The 19,597-nt window shown below is 35.3% G+C and overlaps 2 protein-coding genes across 4 annotated transcripts in view; one reads left to right on the forward strand and one right to left on the reverse strand.

Moving 5' to 3' along the window:
- Nucleotides 1-76: 76 nt before the first annotated feature.
- LOC117322433 (cytochrome c oxidase subunit NDUFA4-like) lies at nucleotides 77-4,064 on the forward strand. Its single transcript, XM_033877349.1, has 4 exons — nucleotides 77-347; nucleotides 1,744-1,832; nucleotides 2,704-2,764; nucleotides 3,589-4,064. The coding sequence occupies exons 1-4, from the start codon at nucleotides 231-233 to the stop codon at nucleotides 3,730-3,732; spliced, it is 411 nt and encodes a 136-aa protein (XP_033733240.1). The 5' UTR covers nucleotides 77-230; the 3' UTR covers nucleotides 3,733-4,064.
- A 2,943-nt stretch (nucleotides 4,065-7,007) lies between these two features.
- Nucleotides 7,008-19,597, reverse strand: part of LOC117322427 (ras-responsive element-binding protein 1-like) — a 33,379-nt gene continuing 20,789 nt past the window's right edge. For all 3 annotated transcript variants that reach the window (XM_033877342.1, XM_033877343.1, XM_033877341.1), the window contains exons 4-7: nucleotides 15,619-17,873; nucleotides 15,110-15,258; nucleotides 14,438-14,521; nucleotides 7,008-13,997 (exon numbers count right to left, since the gene is read on the reverse strand). In XM_033877342.1, coding sequence (XP_033733233.1) covers nucleotides 13,780-13,997; nucleotides 14,438-14,521; nucleotides 15,110-15,258; nucleotides 15,619-17,873 — 2,706 coding nt within the window. In that variant the 3' untranslated portion in view covers nucleotides 7,008-13,779. The remainder of the gene's footprint in view (nucleotides 13,998-14,437; nucleotides 14,522-15,109; nucleotides 15,259-15,618; nucleotides 17,874-19,597) is intronic.

Raw genomic sequence — 19,597 nt, forward strand, 5'->3', positions numbered from 1 at the left:
CCACGCTTAGTAGTTGTACTCTCAAAACCTTTCTATTACTAAATTGCAAATTATATCATATATATATCTATATATGATACAAAGGCGTTTTTATTAATCATAATTATATTAAATGTATAGAAAATTTAGCTGATGACGTTTAAACTCGTGTACTATTCACTTTAGATAACATTTACTTTTGTACGGAGAGTACACGTCGCCATTTTCGTATAACACTGCAACCTCTGGAAATGGTGCACTTAACGAAACTCTTACGCCATGGCGGTCCTACGCCGTATCATACCAACCCCAGGCTTATGGTTGGGTCTGGAAAAGAGGTGTTAAATACAAAGAGCCATTATAGCAGCGTAAGTATTGTACCCGTAACTAAATCTAAATGTTCCATTTGTAACCCCGGCTGTTTTGCCAATGTCACACCATTCAGGTCGTGCTGTGATCTGAGAAAAGCAGGGCAATTTTCCTAACAAAATTGCGAAATGTTAGGAAAAGGATTGCTTGCATTTCAAATGTTAGTCTACTCCATGGGACATCAAGGAAAAAAATATCATAATTAGGTAATCTATAAAATATATATTTGAGATGACCTTCAACACCATCTCGTTGACGATGTGTGGAAGTTGGGTATTTTACATGTGTGTGTATGTGTGCATAGGCCTATGGAATGTTGTGTAAGTTGTACGAGTTACCGATGATCGAGTCTGTGTGTGAATGACCGAATGTAATCATGAATGGAAGGGATGTATCTGTGTATGGATGATGATTATTAGTAATATTACCTTGTTCTAGCTCTGTGTTTATAATATGTGTGTATTGCCGTCGCACCTGACACATAGGAACGAGATGGAATTGTTACATGGGGTAGCACAGTGGTATCACACTCGTATTTCACCCATGGTAAGACCTCGCACACCACCAGGGACAATAACAGTGATTGATATATTATAATAGTAAGCATAGTCTTTTCATGAACAGCATGTTTTTTTGTTATTCAAGTTATTCCCCTTTGTTTATTTGGTATTTGATTTTTTGTCCAGAGATCAAAGACACTTGGTAGGGTTTATATTGTTGCGTGAAATGAGTCTAACTAAACTCCTGATTACAGCTGGTATTCCCCGAGAAAATTAAACATTGACTTTGTAGTGAAAAGGCGAGAGTTAAAGCATGCCACCTTACCAGTCATATGGTGGTGCAAATGTTATTTCAATGCAAGATAGTATATAACGCTATATATATGGCATTTGACAGGGGTATATTGTTCTGTCTTGCTGTTTTTCGGAAAGTTTTAAACCAGGAAGTTTGTCAAAATATGCCAAACAAAAGTTGTTACACTCGATAACAAAAGTTATTAAGGTTAACGATCAGCTGAGTAAAATGGTAATATTCTGGGAAACAGTGATTGAGACCTGACTGTACAAAATATATCGCTAAGAGTAGTCCAGATCAGAAAGTAAATGATACATAATGATAAGAGTAAAGATCTCGTTATCTACTGTTGACATTGATATGGTTGTCATGTAAGTGACATTCTGTGTAACTTGAAAGAAACCCAAAAAACCTTAAACTTTCCTATTACCAATTGTATGATGCATGGTGGGTGTCTAGATATCTGTTGTCTTTCAAATCAAATGATTTTGCAGATATCCCCCATTTTTATTTGTCAAACAATTGCTGATTTGCAAAAAAATACATCAAGCATAATTTCTTTAATTGCCTAATATTTTAGTGGTGTCATTGTTTTTACAGTTGCTGCCCATCCATCTTGTAACCTTAGGAGGCTGCGTTGTTTGTGCATGGTACATGTGCAGATCTCTGTTCTTTAGCCCAGATGTCATGTAAGTGATAAACTGATAAAGAAAAATAAACATGCTTTTTGTCAAGTAAACAGACTCAGTGACCTTTGTTCAAGGTCGCTGAATAAAATATGCTGAATTTCCCAAAGTTTCAGAAAGATATATGTGGTCATGATAATTGATCAGAAAACAACTTGGATTAAATTTGAGGGCATTAAAATCGTAGATAAACCATGCATATCTTCAAGCAATTGTTTTCAGATTATGATAATTAATTTAGGCATCGGAGAGAATTATTCAATGTGTTCAAATTATGACCTTAACTATCATTCAATGCCTAAGTGGACAAATCTGTTTAAAGTATAATATGTTTTAAGAAACTCCAAAAGTTGAAAGTTAAATCTATGATGAAATAAGGACTATCGAGTGGTCAGGTCTTTACTTGTTAGACCAACAATAGGTTTATTGTTATATAGTTGACAATCAAGGTCTGATCTGCCATTAATGGGAAAGATAAACTGACATTTCGAACAGCAGAAATGTCATTAAATTGTATTGATACATTCTCTGTAAAAGTACAAAATGAAAATGAAATTGCCATGAATTATTTTAGCTGTCATTGTTATAAAGTTTATACTAGTACAGAATGTTATGCTTGTACAGAAAAAAATATTCCTATTGAGAAAATGTATCAGTAATTAGAATCAACTGTCTTATTTACTATGAAATATGAAGTTGGTACTTTCATCTGCACCAAGAAGTCGTAGTGATTAATATAAGCTTTATTTGCAATTGTTGTAAAATTTTACATGTAATAATATGGTCAGCAATATCATCTGTACTAATGTATAGTGAATTTGTTGATAGAGTGTCATTAGCAGTTTTATAATGAATTTGATTGGATTATTTTTAGGTTGAAAAAGGACAGCCGCAGTTACCCATGGCTAATGAAGTCCAACCAACATCAATACAAGGCAAGTCTTATACAAATCTAGATTTCCTGTTAGTGTGTTGTTGTCTTGTATGTAATATCAAACCTTGCAGAATTGTGATTTTCACTGTCTGGGCAGTATTTTCTGTTCTTTTTTTAATAACAGATATTTTTTTTTTGCAAAACCTTTTCAGTTAGAACAGTGTCTAGATTAATGATTAGACATTTCAGATTTCTAGGAAATGGTGTTTTGAATTCTAAGATTGCTTAAAATCACCAGGATAAGCCGTCAGGAAAATAATTTATCTGGAAGAATAGTATTAAAAAACAAAGAAATTTTATAAATAATTTGAGCATGACACTTTTCACACTGACAAGTTGTATGGGCTCCAAGGTTTCTTGAATGTAATGCATCATAGTTTATCTTTGGGTATGACATGAAGACTGAGTGTGTTCAAACCTACAAGCTGAACAGTAACAGCCCATGGCTCTTGTGTCGGTTGTAGCATATGTCCTTTGACATGTTAGATATTGTTATCTAAATTCTAAGGTTTCTTTGAAGGTTAGATAAAGGACTCTGGACTGGGGATTGGATAAATTTTTCAGTAATTTATAAGTTTTGAACAGTTATCATGATTAATGTTAAAAGGTAGACACTGAAACAAGGTCACTGTGACCTTTTTTGATTTTGCCACTTCAAATTTATGCAAATTTTTTTTTTATCTTCTTTGGGCTTTGTAGATTGAAGTGTAAACAATATCTTGATGAATTGCAAAGCTTGCATCACACTGTGTATATTGTACTAGAAATAGGTTTCCTGTAACTCCAAGGAAGTACATTTAATTTGAATTGTATTTTTTTTTACAGCTGTTCTCCTTTAGCTTGAAATACAAAGACCTGAAGAATCACCCAAATCATCCCGAGGGATTCCACGGCAGGGTCCAGCTGAGCAGCAAAGACTACTTCAAGCTGTCAAGCCACGGCCATGGAGAGGGAGAGGCTGAGCATTAAACACCAGCTACAAAAGATGTATTTAATATGGACATCTGAGAGTTATCCTGTTTAAAGTGTTACTTTATATTTACCACCAAGGATTTTCGAATAGAGTGCTTTTTCTTCTACTCTGGGAACCAACGAAGAGTTAAATAGGACATCGTGTGATGTTAAAGACCTGTTTGATATTTTAGAGATCCTCTCATGGGAATACGATAAGTTATATCAGGTGAAGCGAATGTAATAGAGGGTGTATGTGTCTGTGTTTATGTAGACTTTCTTGTTGAGCTAACTCCATCAAGCTTCAAAGCAAGGTTTACACTTTGAATAAAAGTTTTGTTTGTACAGTTTAATTTGTCATTTTATATTTATGTTATGTTGAAGAATGATTAATATCACTGTTAGACTATTCCAGTTAAAAATCTACAATGAAAAGAATGAGCAATATCACTGTCGGGTTTGTAAAGTCCAGCGAAATATATGGTACTTTTAAATTACTAGAAGAATGATCGATATCACTGTCAGGCTATTTCAGTAATATATCAAACATGCGAAAATAATGATCGATATCACTGTCAGGCTATTTCAGTAATATATCAAACATGCGAAAATAATGATCGATATCACTGTCAAGCTATTTCAGTAATATATCTAACATACGAAAAGAATTATCAATATGGCTGTCTGACTAATACAGTCGTATATCTCGCATACGAAAAGATTGATAGATATCACTGTCAGACTCTTACAATCAAATACTGTATTTGACCTAATAAGGGCGCACCTACCTTTTTTCAAGGAAATAAATCTTTGACCGAGTGTCAAAATGGTGTTCAAAAGTAATAATTCATGTGAAATGTTTTGCTACTTTATGTGTTCAGTTTTTCTTCAACAAATTCAGTAACTAGAACACAAGTTTTCACCACATTTTGTCTATTCCTACAGATGACATGTCGGTGCAAAGAGCACCCGAAACTAAACACACATAGAAATTATAACTTACCATCTTTATTTGAAGATAAAGTAAAAGACTTCATTCTTGTTGATAAATAACTTTTGTTCAGAACAGAAAGCTAGTAAAAGACATTGTAAATCAATTATTAGGTCAAAGAAAACGATGTCTGATATGATTTGGGAAATCACCTGTGTCTATGAATAGAACACAAAAGAGTTCCATTTGAACATAAATTGTGGAACACACGTTCTCTGGTCTAACGATCAGCTGGCATGGTTTACAAGTTTACAGGAATATTCAAGTGATGTTTAAGCTTAATATATGATAATGAATAGATATCTTCATCTGAAATATTTTTATGACTGAATATTCAATACTTTACCGTTTCCACAGCCTTGGGTATTCTGCTATAAGGTATAGTCTGTTTCATAAAACTTCAGAATAACTAATCTTAATAAGGGCACCCCCACTGTCAATTACCCGCGCCCTGCGCCCTTATTAGGTCAAATACGGTATCTGACATGAAAAGAGTTATCAATATCACTGTCATAGCTATCTTAATTAAATATCCACCATACAAAGATAAAAAACCTGGGGCCTCTTCGTTTATGTGGACAAACCGGTCAGTCAGTTTTTAAATGTAATATTTCAAAATACATCTTGAGGGACCTGCAAATGTTAATACAGGCCATGGAAGTCTTTGCCAAGGCTCGTCTGAAAACAATATAAAATCACTAGATCCATCATTATTTCATAAACGAACAACACCAGTCCAAAACTGGTACGGTCGGTCCTTATTCAGGCCGTCATCGTGAGATATACATGAATGGTGCCATATTAATCGGGTTGTCCATTCATACGTAGTACTGTTGCGTCATTTACACTCGGAAATCATTCAGCAATTCTTTGAAGGATGTGCATGCTTGTTTTGGATTACTTTGCAGGCCCAGAGGTCAAGGTCATTGTTACTATAAATGGAAATTCAGATTATTCAAAATATTTCTGGTTCTGCTGGGGAGATATGATTTATCCTTTTCTTACTACAAGAAGTGCTTGCTTGGGATTTCAATTCAGGCCCAAAGTTTAAGGTGTTGCTTCGATATTTCCAGTTTTGTTTGGCAGATTACACTCACACTTTATCCAGTGTTTACTCAAAATAGTGCTTGTTCAAAGGTCAAGGTCATCGTAACTATGGATATAAAATCAGTTTATCCAGATTATTTTCAGTTCTGTTTGACAAATTGTGCTTCAATTTATCCAGGGCATTCACAAAGTAAATGTTTCTTTATGATAGTTTTTTAGACTTGGATATCAAAGGTCAAGGTCTCTTACTATAAATAGAAAATCAGTTAATGCTCAATATTGTGAGTTATGTTTGGATGATCGCACTCCAACTTTATCAAGTACTTTCCTGAAGAAATTGATTGAGATAGAGTTTCAGAGTTGCATGTTAAAGATCAAGAGGTGATCATTACTATAAATATGCAAAATATAAGTTCTGCAGGACCTGTTCTATTGCCCTCATATCCAGTAATTCCTCATAGAGTGCACTTGTTTGCAATAGCTTTTCCGCATGTAGGTAAAGGGTCATAGTTATACCACCATTTCCTAAAGATGACTCTTGGAGTAACTGTGGTAATTATAACACTGGGTTTACAGTGACACACCAGTAATTAATTTGACATGTTAAGAACAGATTTCCAGGAAATGGTGTTTTGAGTTCTGAGATTGCTAAATGTCATAATGGTTTATGCACAAATTTTGAGTAAATTACAATCAGACTTTATCCAGTTCTTTCTTGAAGAAATTAATTGCTTGAGATAGCTTCATAGGTATGGATTTCGAAGGTCAAGGTCACTCTTACTGTATATAGAAAATCAGTTTATGCACAATATCTTTTGAGTTCTGTAGGACCAATTGCACTTGGACTTTATCCAGTACACTAAGATCTTTAAGTACTTGCTATAGATAGTTTTTTTCAGGGTTGGATGTCAAAGGTTAAGGATACTATCAATAGAAAATTGTCTTTGAATCTGCAACACTCAGGTTAAATTCTGGTTTACAGGCACACACACAGTTTATACTGAAGTTTGTGACTGAAGGTCACCAGGTCAAAGGTCAAAAATAACCCAAAGCTCAAATTCTGTTTCTCTGAACTAGTAGACATTTTTTTTTTCTTTTTTTTTTCAGAAAATAATGTTCAACAAGATTGGTGTACTCAAAGGTCTAGGTCAAATGTCAAGGCCGTAGATGTCAAAACTATTTTCTCAGATTTGCAAATGCATCATGTACACACATATTACAATACGATTCAATTTAAACAAAACAAACACTTGAGTAGTTCTATTGGTTAAAACATTTATTGAAATTAGTGTATAAGCATGATTTGGCTTGACATAATTCATTGATATTGAGAGGTAGAAAAATCTCTGTTTTTCAAATTGTTTGAAAATGAATTGGGAGAGGTATTTATTAGTTCAGAAAGGGCGGACTTCACTCTTTCTGTGTTACATCACCCTTTAGTGTGACAGTATGACTGTTCCCTATATAGACATCATGCCCACATCTATTAAAGGCAGCTACTATCATAAGTATCCAATGGGAGTCTATTTCTGGTAATAAGCCCATCCATACCTATCACTTCATCAGTAAGGTGGAATGTAATTCCACTGTCCTGTAATAAGCACATTCTAATAGTCAGAAATTATGTGTTGGCCAACAGAGCTTGTTGCAAGGAGTACACCATTGCATGCATAATCCCATATCTAAATTTCTGGGGTTGCCAATATTTGGGACTTTCAGCAATATGTATCCAGGCCTTCTAAATTATCAGAATTACCAAAATTTGGACTTCTGCAAAGTCCTGAGAAAAACTTGAATGAAAAGTACTACAACTTCACATTTGAAGGTGGTACATGTGTAAGATATAGGGCCATTAATCTGCCTAAACTTTTGTGGGCGAGCTAGCTATATAGAGAACAGCTATCATTGGATATCCGAGGAATTCCTGATAAAATGGATTATTAATGAGGAACTGATATATGTAAAACCCTGCCTGAAGTGCGACAACCAATAAAACAATAATTTTTGTACACATGCTGATAAAAATGATAACTTGTGTAAAAAATGATGCTTAAAATATGGATGGATAATCATGCAAGAAAAGATATAGAAATTAACCTGGAAACATTTCATTTTGAAGAAATAGAAATAAAATTGATTATAGTACAGCATGCATTACAGTTACAGTTAATAGGAAGGGGAACCCAATATACATGTTAATTAGCAACTTTTCATTTGATTTTTGGAAATTGAAACAAAACTGAGGGGAGGGATTGTACTTGAAAGATCAGTGAATAAAATGTGCACTTTTATCACAAAATAAAGGCATATATATATATATAATGTTACTGTACAATCAGATCACTGTCCTTCGGAATGTTTTCTTTGAGTAATAAAACATCTTCACACCATTGTTAACAAATTTAACAACTTTAGATTCCATTAATTCACACTTCTCTAATCTAGATTTTTGCTCAAATTACGCTTTTGTAATGATTAGTTTTTATCGTGATGAACCCTCTCAGGTGAAATGGAGACTATGGTGTTAAGAATGAGAATGGCGTATATATACTAGTTCACCACTACAGTACACGCTGTTAGTTCTACATACAATGGACCTTTATATATGTAATACTATATATATATATAACAGTTTGTTGGTGCCACCGTCACTAAACGAGACCTTGAACGATGGTCACATGACTCATACCAAATATATACAATCACACAGGTAGATGTACAGCAACAAACTTAACAATTACGGAATCTGGTATAAAAGCTTCATAATATACCCCAGGCTAACGGATCTGGTATAAAAGCTTCATAATATACCCCTGGCTAACGAGAAAACTGTGATGTCTCGAATAATATAATTCACACTTCCACTAATCTTTAAAATAAGTGTCTGTAATGCCGTCATTAGTAAGTGTTGGTTATTAAAGGCTAATTCATGTTGATGAACAGTGATAATGTTAAAAGAAAATGAAATTCCATTGCAGATGTTGATGATTTTGATATGATACATTATAATAAAAATAAACATTGGTATTGTGCTATTCTATAATATCTTAATAATAACAAAATATCAATTTGGAAATGTTAACTTTTCTACTTTCAGCATCACACAAAATGCTCCCACTTAAAATAAAACTGATCCTTTTACAAAACAGACATCAATCTTCCTGCTCCTTTCAAAGAGTTTAAAATCAATGATTATCTGGCTTAGGAAATTTATCAATCTTAAAAATAGAATGATAAACTCAACTGTGACAGGCATTTGAAATACATTTGTACCTAAAACACTGTTTTGTATAACAATTATAATTTATCATTCAGCAGTTTCATTTCTCTGGCTTGAGTTCAGTTTCTAGTCTACAAACACCAGAGGTGTAAATCCAGGCCACCTGCAGATCGCAAAGGCATAAAACGCATTGACAAGTCGCATATCAAATAAGTAAACATGGCAAATACCATGACTTATATATATATAGCCTGATGTGTAACTTATTACTGTCTTAGATTGATGTGTTTAGTTCCAGAAAAATAACTGAAACAGGAGAAGTACAATACAATACAGACGGATGAAGATTTGAACCCAGGAACCCAAAAATCTACGATAAAAGCTCAAACCAAATGAGCTGTCCCGTCAAGACGAAATCATACTACTTACGAATCATTGTTGTTTTAATTATGTAACAAAAAGGGTGTTTATCAATCTACTAGTCTAAGAGAATGCAAAATATAAATTAGGCATTCAGTTCATCCATATTTGCTTAATATATACCACTCACTTTCCAAGGATGATTGTTACGGAGGTATCAGAACAGAAGTGGAAAAGTGGATTTACCACAGAGACTGAATCCATGATAAAATCATCCCTGTTAATTATAACATCCACAGAACTTTGAAGACTTTAACAACAAAACACTATACTGTACTAGAACTGATATAGGTAGATTCTATACAATCCTCTAGATAAAATCCTTAATAGAACAAAATAAAATTCAACAATAAAACATCCTACAAGATGGCTGAATAATAGAATTGCCCACCTAAGTTCCTATCATACTAATTTATACTTATGTAGCATCAACCAATTCTCAGTTACCTGGCCAACACGTAATAAAACATATTTTCCATTGCTTAAATACAATTAACTTTCTTTGTTTTTACAGTAATCATTAATGAAACGCCCTGAGAACGTTTTAGATGGTTCGACTTTTCAGCTTTACCGAAAGAATACCTAAAGTAAAATGTACCTTTTCGCAAAAATTTCACTTACCGGGTAAACAGAATTATTCAGAGCATTAAATAAGATTTTGCAACATTATCAGTTCTTGATAAGAGCATAGAAAATATGATACCTCTTTATCAAAAATTTACGGCATCTTTGGGTTCCTTCTTCACATGTCCCTCTTCAACATGCATCTGTTAGATTTTTATAATGCCAAAATTTGCTGGGCAAAAACAGTGGAGGTATAGCATGGTCTAGTTCTATTTAAATCCAAACTGTTTACCTAAAGTACCTGTTTTTTAACCAAAGCCTATCCATTACTGCAGAAATGATCTATTTACAATTATAGACTATATAAACATAACTTGCACAACATGATTGATAATAACAGAATTTGATAAACAGTTTTTAACCCACAACAGTCTAAACACTTAACTGAGAAATGGGTAGAATATGAGAAATCTTTATCATAAAAACTAAGAATTTTGTTCAATTAAAGGAGAAACTGGCACAATGTCCTGCAATACATGCATCGCTTGTTATTTAAAATCAAATTATTGACATAAAAGCATATTTATACGTTTATACTGCTTTCCTTCAGGTTTTGAACTTAATTAATCTTAGCATTGTCTGCTTAATTTCTATCAGATTAAATAATCAAAACAAGGACTTTTATTACAAATCACAAGTCTAGTCATTGCTGGGGTAGTTCAACTGCCATTGAATCAATCTGATGGTGCTTTAGGTTGATAACAGGTCAGAAGTCAAAACTAACTACCAGCCTCTCAAGTGTTTAGGAGAGGTTTTCTTTATAATTTGGAACGTTACACACTATACAATTCCAAAATGGAATGAATCCCTTACTAACAGTAGTTTTGGTAAAAATGGCTAAAGATTCAAATTTTATGCATGAGCAAATTTAGATTGAATATAGGCAATATATTGGAAAGTTCCACAAAAGCGATGATAACATCATAGAAAGAAGAAAAAAATTGCTTTGTTCAATCATTTTTTGACAGTATCTGATATCAACCTTAAAGAAATTCCCAAAATCATTTCATGGGGAATTCAGTCAGGGGAGACAACCCATTTCCTTGCAATATTTTCAGTTTAAAATATAGACTGTACATATCCATTGTCAGATAAAAATACTTGGATCATTTATCACAACTATTGTTAACTACGAAACCATTTATATACAGAAATATACAGAATTCATTTCATTACCTGGCAATTTCATCTGAAATGATTGAATTCTAATTACAAAATAAATTCAAGTTTAAAATAACAAAACAACTTTGTACAACATGGTCCATAAAGGTATATATAAGAATTAATTGAGAGCTACACTAAAACACTAATCAACGTATGTATATAGATATCATGTTGACAGTAATTAAACAAAACACAATTGTGAAACGGTATGTTTTCACGGGAATCGCCATACAGCCCAACAAATAACAGACAACACAAGTATGCTACATAAACTCTGTGAATAATAAAACAATTCATATAATTCATAATATCACGTGTTGAAGGACCCAGAATCATTGGTCCAGAGAGTGTGCCAGAGTGGCATGCTGGGTCATCTTAAAGGAGTCAAATGTAACGGAAAACGACATTTAATTATCTTAAATCAAGATGTCTGCAACTAACTGGCCTGTCAATTCATAATTCACCAAAACTTCCCACCCATCCCCTGTGAACAATCCAGATAAATTTAGGCATTATTTTTGTTTCAAAAGGTCTTCCAATTTCAAATCCTGCAAATGGTTCATTAAGTAACTATAAAAATCTTAATGCAAAATTTCTAGTGCAATGATAACAGAAAGTATCTGAGATAATCTAGTATTATACAGACAGTGAACACTTTTAAAAAAAGGAAATTCTAGAAGTTCACCAAAATGTTGAAGATTAAGTCATGACTACATGTGTATCTAAATCTACAAAGAAACTGCTAGAAAGAGATATAAATGCAGACACATACAAAATATAACATTCAATTTGGAATTTATTGTGACAAAAATAACTGGACTGCTTTTCCATAAGTATAATGTCAATAGATATTTCAACAATTGGAATGATCAAATCAAACAAGATTAATAATTTTAGCTTTATGACACACCAAGGTCATATTTACCCTCATCAACAGTCGTTTAAGATGTTTTAATCATTAAAACAAACAACAGATTCTATACTGAGGCAGTGATTACTGCCATATTACAAAACTCCATTTTTTAGAACTACTGCTAATAACAAAATAATACATAACAAATATGTAACAAAGTTTGGTCCCCCATACCATTGTATGGAAACATTAAAATGGCCCCAGTTTATAATATAGAGAAATATTCATCACAATTTAATCAATCAACATGTACTTAAATGCAAAAATATTGGTCTTTTATTGTTGAAATTCCAAAAAAGAGAGATAATTCAACAAAGTTCACAGAAAAAAAAAGAAAAAAAAATCAACGATATGAAAACAAAATCTGGTCCTTTGTAACACTGTATACATATATAAAACGATCCAATTTTAAACCATTCATTATACGGTAGAGAAGCATTAATCACAACTTAAACACACATTTCAATGCAAGAAATAATCTTGGTCTACTTACTGTTTTGGAAATAATCTAACAAAAAAAAATAATTCAACATTGGTCCCAAATGGATAAATTGAAGATTTCCATTATCTTGTGGTCACACAGTCAACATAAGATGTTTATAATAAAAGTTATCTTCTGTATTTTATGTCAGTGATTTTCTATTTTTGTTCATTTAAATAGGACAAGAGTTATTGGCCTTTGTTTGGGGGTTTAGGCAGGTGGGGATGGGTGATTTTGTGTTTGAGATCATGTTCTAACTGGTTAGACCAATTTTCTACTTTTATGAGTATGGGAAAACCTTAATTTCTAGCAAGGCCTCCCTAAGATTTCAAAGGTTCAAATATCTGAAATTAATGGTATATGCTATACCTAAAGCTACATGAACCAGTTGTTATAGATACTGAAAGGCCCCTAGTGATAACTGTATGTTTACTAAGAAGTGATTTCATTGGCTAAAGAGATATGTCAGGTGCTCAATCGTAGTACAGTTTATATAATTGATTTCTGCACTTTATAATCGGATGCAATTGTTTTTTATGTACATATATATATATATCAAGATTTTTTTCGTGATGCAATAAGTCTGTATTTACAAAATATCTGTATAGTATTTAAAAGAATAAATGGTCCACATAATAATATAAAAAACAATATGTTAACAAAACAATAGCAAATTCACAAAATTAAGTTGAGCATGCTTTTCACATAGTTAATCCCAATGTACATCAATGCCTCCATGTCAATTAAAAAGATCCCAGCGATGCTGCGTACGATAAACATCCTCTTGGCCATAGCACACACTCCCATATATCTCAAAACACGTCCGCTAGTGGTAAAAGTAACAAGTTAAAACTTCTTCAAATTCAGCACATCGTAATTACCTCCCTTTATATGTTGAATTTTTGACAAAAGACACACTTTTCTTTGTATTTCCATTATTCATGATTTTTGTTTGTGCTGTAAATCTCATCTTTCTGAGGTATCCTTTCCGTTTTCAACACAACATATCAACTTTGAAATAACCAAGTTATGTGTCGTGTAACATAAATTGGTACATGTCCTGACGTTGATTTCTCAATTGGATTTTCACCTAGATGTATCATCTCTGATTGTTAGTGTACTTTAGAGGTATAATTGGCATGTGTTAACTCAAAGATCATATATATATAGCAAATTCTTCTAGTCTCTAAATTTGGTGAAATGAATCAACTGAAATCGGAAGTATCCTCAAACTTTGTAACTTTGACAATACAATTGCCGTCAAGGTGTTTCTCTAGATTCTTCTGTGTGACAAAACCCTCGCCGCAGTGGTTACACTCGTTGCGAGACTTGAGGATGTGAATTTGGGACTTCATGTGGCGGTTCAGATCCGACTGTGTTACTCCCTTATAATTACACACCTTGCAACAGAACTCCCGTATACCTACAAAAGACATATACCCTCTGTTATATATTTGGCAAAACAACTTTTGATTTTTGTCTAAAAATCAGATGATCACTTAAATTCACATAATATCTTGCTGAACATTCCATTTGAAGTATTTTGTTTATAAATTTCATTAGTAAAATATCATTTTCAAGATTTCAAACTTCACATTCTTATACATGAAATTGTAATTGTAAACATACTGTTTATACTTTGGGGCTCTCAAATTGTGTACTTTCATGAATACAGATAAGAACAATAATGTATTGGCAAATGTTTATTGACTGTGATAGAATCTGCATTTAGTGTTATAATAACTTAGTAAAATACTTTCAGTGTGAAAAGCCCCAAAGTTTGTTTTTGCCTCTATAATACGTACATCTCGAGTATGTATAAGAGAGAAAAGCAATCTGTTATCCAATAAAATTGTCCCCTACCTTGATGCCTCATCATGTGGACCTTGAGTTGGCTATTAGTGCGAGCAAAATAGTCACAGTATTTGCATTTGTATGGTCGGATATCTGTCAAAAGAACAACAGATTTTAGCAAATAATTTACAACAATTATAGATATGACAGGTTCAAACACACATCCTGTTCATAATTTTGGCCATAATTTTTGACATGTTGTATGCAAACACCTGTCCAATGTGTTTTGATCTAAATATCTAATTCTAAATTAAAATTAAACCACAATGTGCAGGCTGATATATGTACTATGGTCAAAACATAAATTTGTCAAAGTTTCTATGATCTTTTCTAAGGCCTAACAACCTGCCCAGTGGAAATTATAAAACAATGAAGTAGGATAGAGCAAATCTCCTGGACAGCTGGGTCTATTCAGAAACCTAGCAGACATTCTAAACTGATAGTATGTAGGGAGGCTAACAATCTAAAACATTTAAATGAGAAAATATTTATAACAAAATGGCAAACTGTCAATCAAGTTTCATGTTTTCATATCTATTTTTGATGGAGAGAACCAAGAAAACATGAAGGTGAGTCAAGTTCACAGTGTACAAGGAAATACAGTTGGAATGTGATTTGAGCAGGCCACCATAAGATATGTAGACTAATATTACACATGATAAAATGGCATGGTTTTTATACCTTCATGGAAGTCCATATGTCTGTTGATGTCAGAGTATGAGAGGAAGTCTTTACTACAGAACGGACATCTGTACACCTGGCGACCATCGGTCAAGGTCATTGGCTTACATACTTTGTCCCTGTTGACCGGAGCATTCACAATGGGTAGTCTGAGAAGTGAGAAAATTGATGTTAGTGATAATAATCAACTGTGAAGGGAAATAACTGGATTATCTCCCCTAGATGTGTGTTGATCAATCTGATCAATTTATTGTAAATATTTTACTCTGTTACACAAGTTAAAGGATTTCCATAGGATAACTTCCATCATCTTAAACATAAGCGATGCAAACAATTGGCTTGTAATTGTTGATAAAAGTGAAGAAATTAATATAGATTTAAATAGTAAAAAATATTCCTGATTTTGAATATATTATTTATGGAAATAATTTGGCATAAAAGAGATAGATATTGATATATTTGAATTATATATACAAAATATTTAACAAAAATTACGAAGAAATATGTACCTTGAGTGTGTGCGAGAAAGGGAGGTAACTTTGCGCCCGTCAGCAGAGATCTGGCTCCATGTGAAGCCGGAACACGAGGTAGGTGGTGTTTCGTTTGGCGACCACTGGACACGAGGGAATCCGACCAATGTGTCCCGGTCACTGCCCTCTGTGTTGGCAGGGGAGGGATCTGAAGACAGAGGGGTGGAGCTATCTGAGGGTGCTGAGTCCTTGCCTGAAATTTGATTGGCTGAGTTTGCGACCTGCACCATACCGATGATGTTGCCAGGAATGGGGGAAGGGAAGGCTGAGTTGGAAAGAAGCATCATGGGCTGTGGCTGACCTGAAGTAGATCCACTACCGCTAGTCAGAATCATCTGGCCGGGGTTCATCACAAACTGAGCCACTTGGGGATTTGCGTTGACGAGGTTAGATGTTGCTGAAGTAGATGTGGAAGGCACATCAGCTGTAGGGGAAAGTGGTTCCTGTTTGATCTGTACACCACCAGGGAGTTCTATTCTTCCAGGTAAGTTCGCTACAGCAGCTCGGGCCGCCTCACCGTTGATGAGGAGTCGGGTAGGGATTTGGATCGGAACACGGGCAGCAGATGTTGCAGGGGCCGGAATTGACACCTGCAATGGAGCTGGAGGTGGGATGGAGGCATTATGGAGCTTGACAGGTTGAGATGACTTGCGTTTGGACTTATTCATTTCCTTTCCTACTGAGCGCCTCGGTAACACAGGAGTAATTATCCCATCTTGGCTGTTTGCCTCGCTGCTCTCCTCGGAATCCCGTTCTGACCACACATCCAACAAACGTGGACCGCCATCAACCTCTGTGTCATCGTCAGGGCCACAAGGCATCACCACAGTGACATCCTCTTGTATACCTTCCTTGATGAGTAACTCTCGTGCACGTTCCTCTTGTGACTGGCGTGTAGTGTCATCAACCTCTGTGTCAGATTTTGGACCCGCCTTCTTACTTAGGAGGTTTGATAAAAGTGAGTGCTTGGTAGAAGCTTTGATATGGGGTTTAAGTGTCTGGTGGCTGTCTCGGAGCCCGTGGAACAGAGCTAGATGTTGACGCAGAGCCGTGAACTCTGAGAAACCCTTGCCACACTCCTGACAATAGCACTGTTTGTGTCCACTATGTATCTTGATATGTTTGAGCAGGGAAATCTCCCTATGGAATGACTTGCGACACACTAGGCAAACATACGAACCATTGCTGTTCTTTCGATATTTCAATCCACGCCAGAACCGGCACAACATCTCATTTTCACGATCCTCGCTATCTTTCTTAAATATATCATCCTTGTCAGACTTGCCCTCAACTGGAGATGAACTACCTTCTCTCTCATCACTGTTCTCATCGTTACCTTCTGATTTCACCTGAATTCCTGAATCCATGTCAGAGTTCGACGTGTCGTTGTCGGCGTCGTTATTTTTACACTCGTTCTGTTGTCTTTTACTTGCATTGTCTACCTCCGACGGATGTCTTTTCCTTATATGTTGCATCACTTGGTTCTTAAACCAGAATGAGGCTTTACATAACTGGCACTGAAAAATCACAATATCTTTTTCAAAATGCATTGACAAGTGGCACTGCACCTTACTTAAGTAATTAAACACCTTTCCACACAAGTAACACTTGTACAGGCACATGTCTTTACCGTTGGAAAGATTAACACCATCCAATCGAGTGATGAGTACCGTCTCGTTCCTGATGCTGATTCTATTTTTAGTAAAATGAGACCCATGAATGATCTCTGCCCCGACCATACTGGATCCATCTTTGATCATTTCTGTGATGTCTGGTGGGTCCATACTGTCAGAATTTTCCAACAAGTTTTTTGAGTTGGCCGACAGGTCAGTATTAGCCAACATCCCCTGATTTTCGTTTGGTGCCTTATGTTTGAACAACCCTGTTGATTCATCTAACTCTACTTCACCATCCTGAAACGAGCTGGTGTAGCCACAACTGTAAAAGACTTTATTTCCCTTTTCCACTGTATAACTGTCTAAGTTTGGTATGGATGACGTTTCGTCAGAGTCACCATCTTCCATGTCCACCTCGGAGCCATTGGAAATTATAGGTTTTGGAGTGTTCTCTACGTTTTGGTGAGCCATTTTGGTTGCTAGGGAGTGTAGATTGCTTTGTTTTTTCAGTCGGAGAAAGCGTTCCTCCAGCCCCGGACTCAGCTCGATGTCAAATCCGTGTGCTGACTTCTTGTGGTACAACATGCTGTTCTTGGCACGAAATGGTTTTCCACATATCTGTAAGGAAAAAGACGTTTCATTAAGATATTAATTAAGGTAATATCAGGGATCATTGTAGGGCGAGCTCTAGGGATTTTCCCCCATAGTTTTCCAGAAAATCTTAATAATTTTTTTTTTTTTTTCTCAAGTTTATAACAATGCGGTTGACATTGAAAAATAAGGATTATAAAGTTGTGCCAACAAGTTCAAGGGAGTAAACAATGTATGCATTTCAAAACCCTATCATCAGTTTTTGCCAAAATAAAACAACATAACTTAAAAATATTTTGAAAACTTTTACTTTTAAATGCATACATTGTTTACTCCCTCGAACTTAATGAATTTTTGAAAGTGTATAACTTTACGCAGATCTACTACCTGTAAAATCCCCAAAATCATCTCTGCTGAATATATAACTTTTATTGTACAAAAAATTAAAATGTGTGTACAAAAGATCATAATTAAGATGGAAAATGAATAAAGAGTTGAAACAGATAACAGACAAGTTTGGTCCTACAGCTCAAGTTCTGTCCCTACAGCTCCAGGCTATGGCCATAGAGTAAGTTCTGTCCTACAGCTCCAGGCTATGGCCATAGAGTAAGTTCTGTCCTACAGCTCAAGTTCTGTCCTACAGCTCCAGGCTATGGCCATAGAGTAAGTTCTGTCCCTACAGCTCCAGGCTATGGCCATAGAGTAAGTTCTGTCCTACAGCTCCAGGCTATGGCCATAGAGTAAGTTCTGTCCTACAGCTCAGCTAGGCCTAGTATTCTTGTCCTACAGCTCCAGGCTATGGCCATAGAGTAAGTTCTGTCCCTACAGCTCCAGGCTATGGCCATAGAGTAAGTTCTGTCCCTACAGCTCCAGGCTATGGCCATAGAGTAAGTTCTGTCCTACAGCTCCAGGCTATGGCCATAGAGTAAGTTCTGTCCTACAGCTCCAGGCTATGGCCATAGAGTAAGTTTCTGTCCCTACAGCTCCAGGCTATGGCCATAGAGTAAGTTCTGTCCCTACAGCTCCAGGCTATGGCCATAGAGTAAGTTCTGTCCCTACAGCTCCAGGCTATGGCCATAGAGTAAGTTCTGTCCTACAGCTCCAGGCTATGGCCATAGAGTAAGTTCTGTCCTACAGCTCCAGGCTATGGCCATAGAGTAAGTTCTGTCCTACAGCTCCAGGCTATGGCCATAGAGTAAGTTCTGTCCCTACAGCTCCAGGCTATGGCCATAGAGTAAGTTCTGTCCCTACAGCTCCAGGCTATGGCCATAGAGTAAGTTCTGTCCCTACAGCTCCAGGCTATGGCCATAGAGTAAGTTCTGTCCTACAGCTCCAGGCTATGGCCATAGAGTAAGTTCTGTCCCTACAGCTCCAGGCTATGGCCATAGAGTAAGTTCTGTCCTACAGCTCAAGGATTTGTCCTTCAATTTATTTATTTTATGAAAGTCTAGGGAAGCTATAGTGATTGTCAGTTTGTATTATGGTTTGCATTATTATTTAAACATTTATTTCAAACCTGATGCATGCATTACACACATTAAAATCATGACATAAAGACACTAGTCATTGATATTTACATCACTGCCACACACATTACACTTTCTGTGTGAATAATCGCACCACACTTTCTGTGTGAATACTCACATCACACTTTCTGTGTGAATACTCACATCACATTTTCTGTGTGAATACTCGCACCACACTTTCTGTGTGAATACTCGCACCACACTTTCTGTGTGAATACTCACACC

Source organism: Pecten maximus, chromosome 2 (assembly GCF_902652985.1).
Source record: "Pecten maximus chromosome 2, xPecMax1.1, whole genome shotgun sequence".
Lineage (NCBI taxonomy): Eukaryota > Metazoa > Mollusca > Bivalvia > Pectinida > Pectinidae > Pecten > Pecten maximus.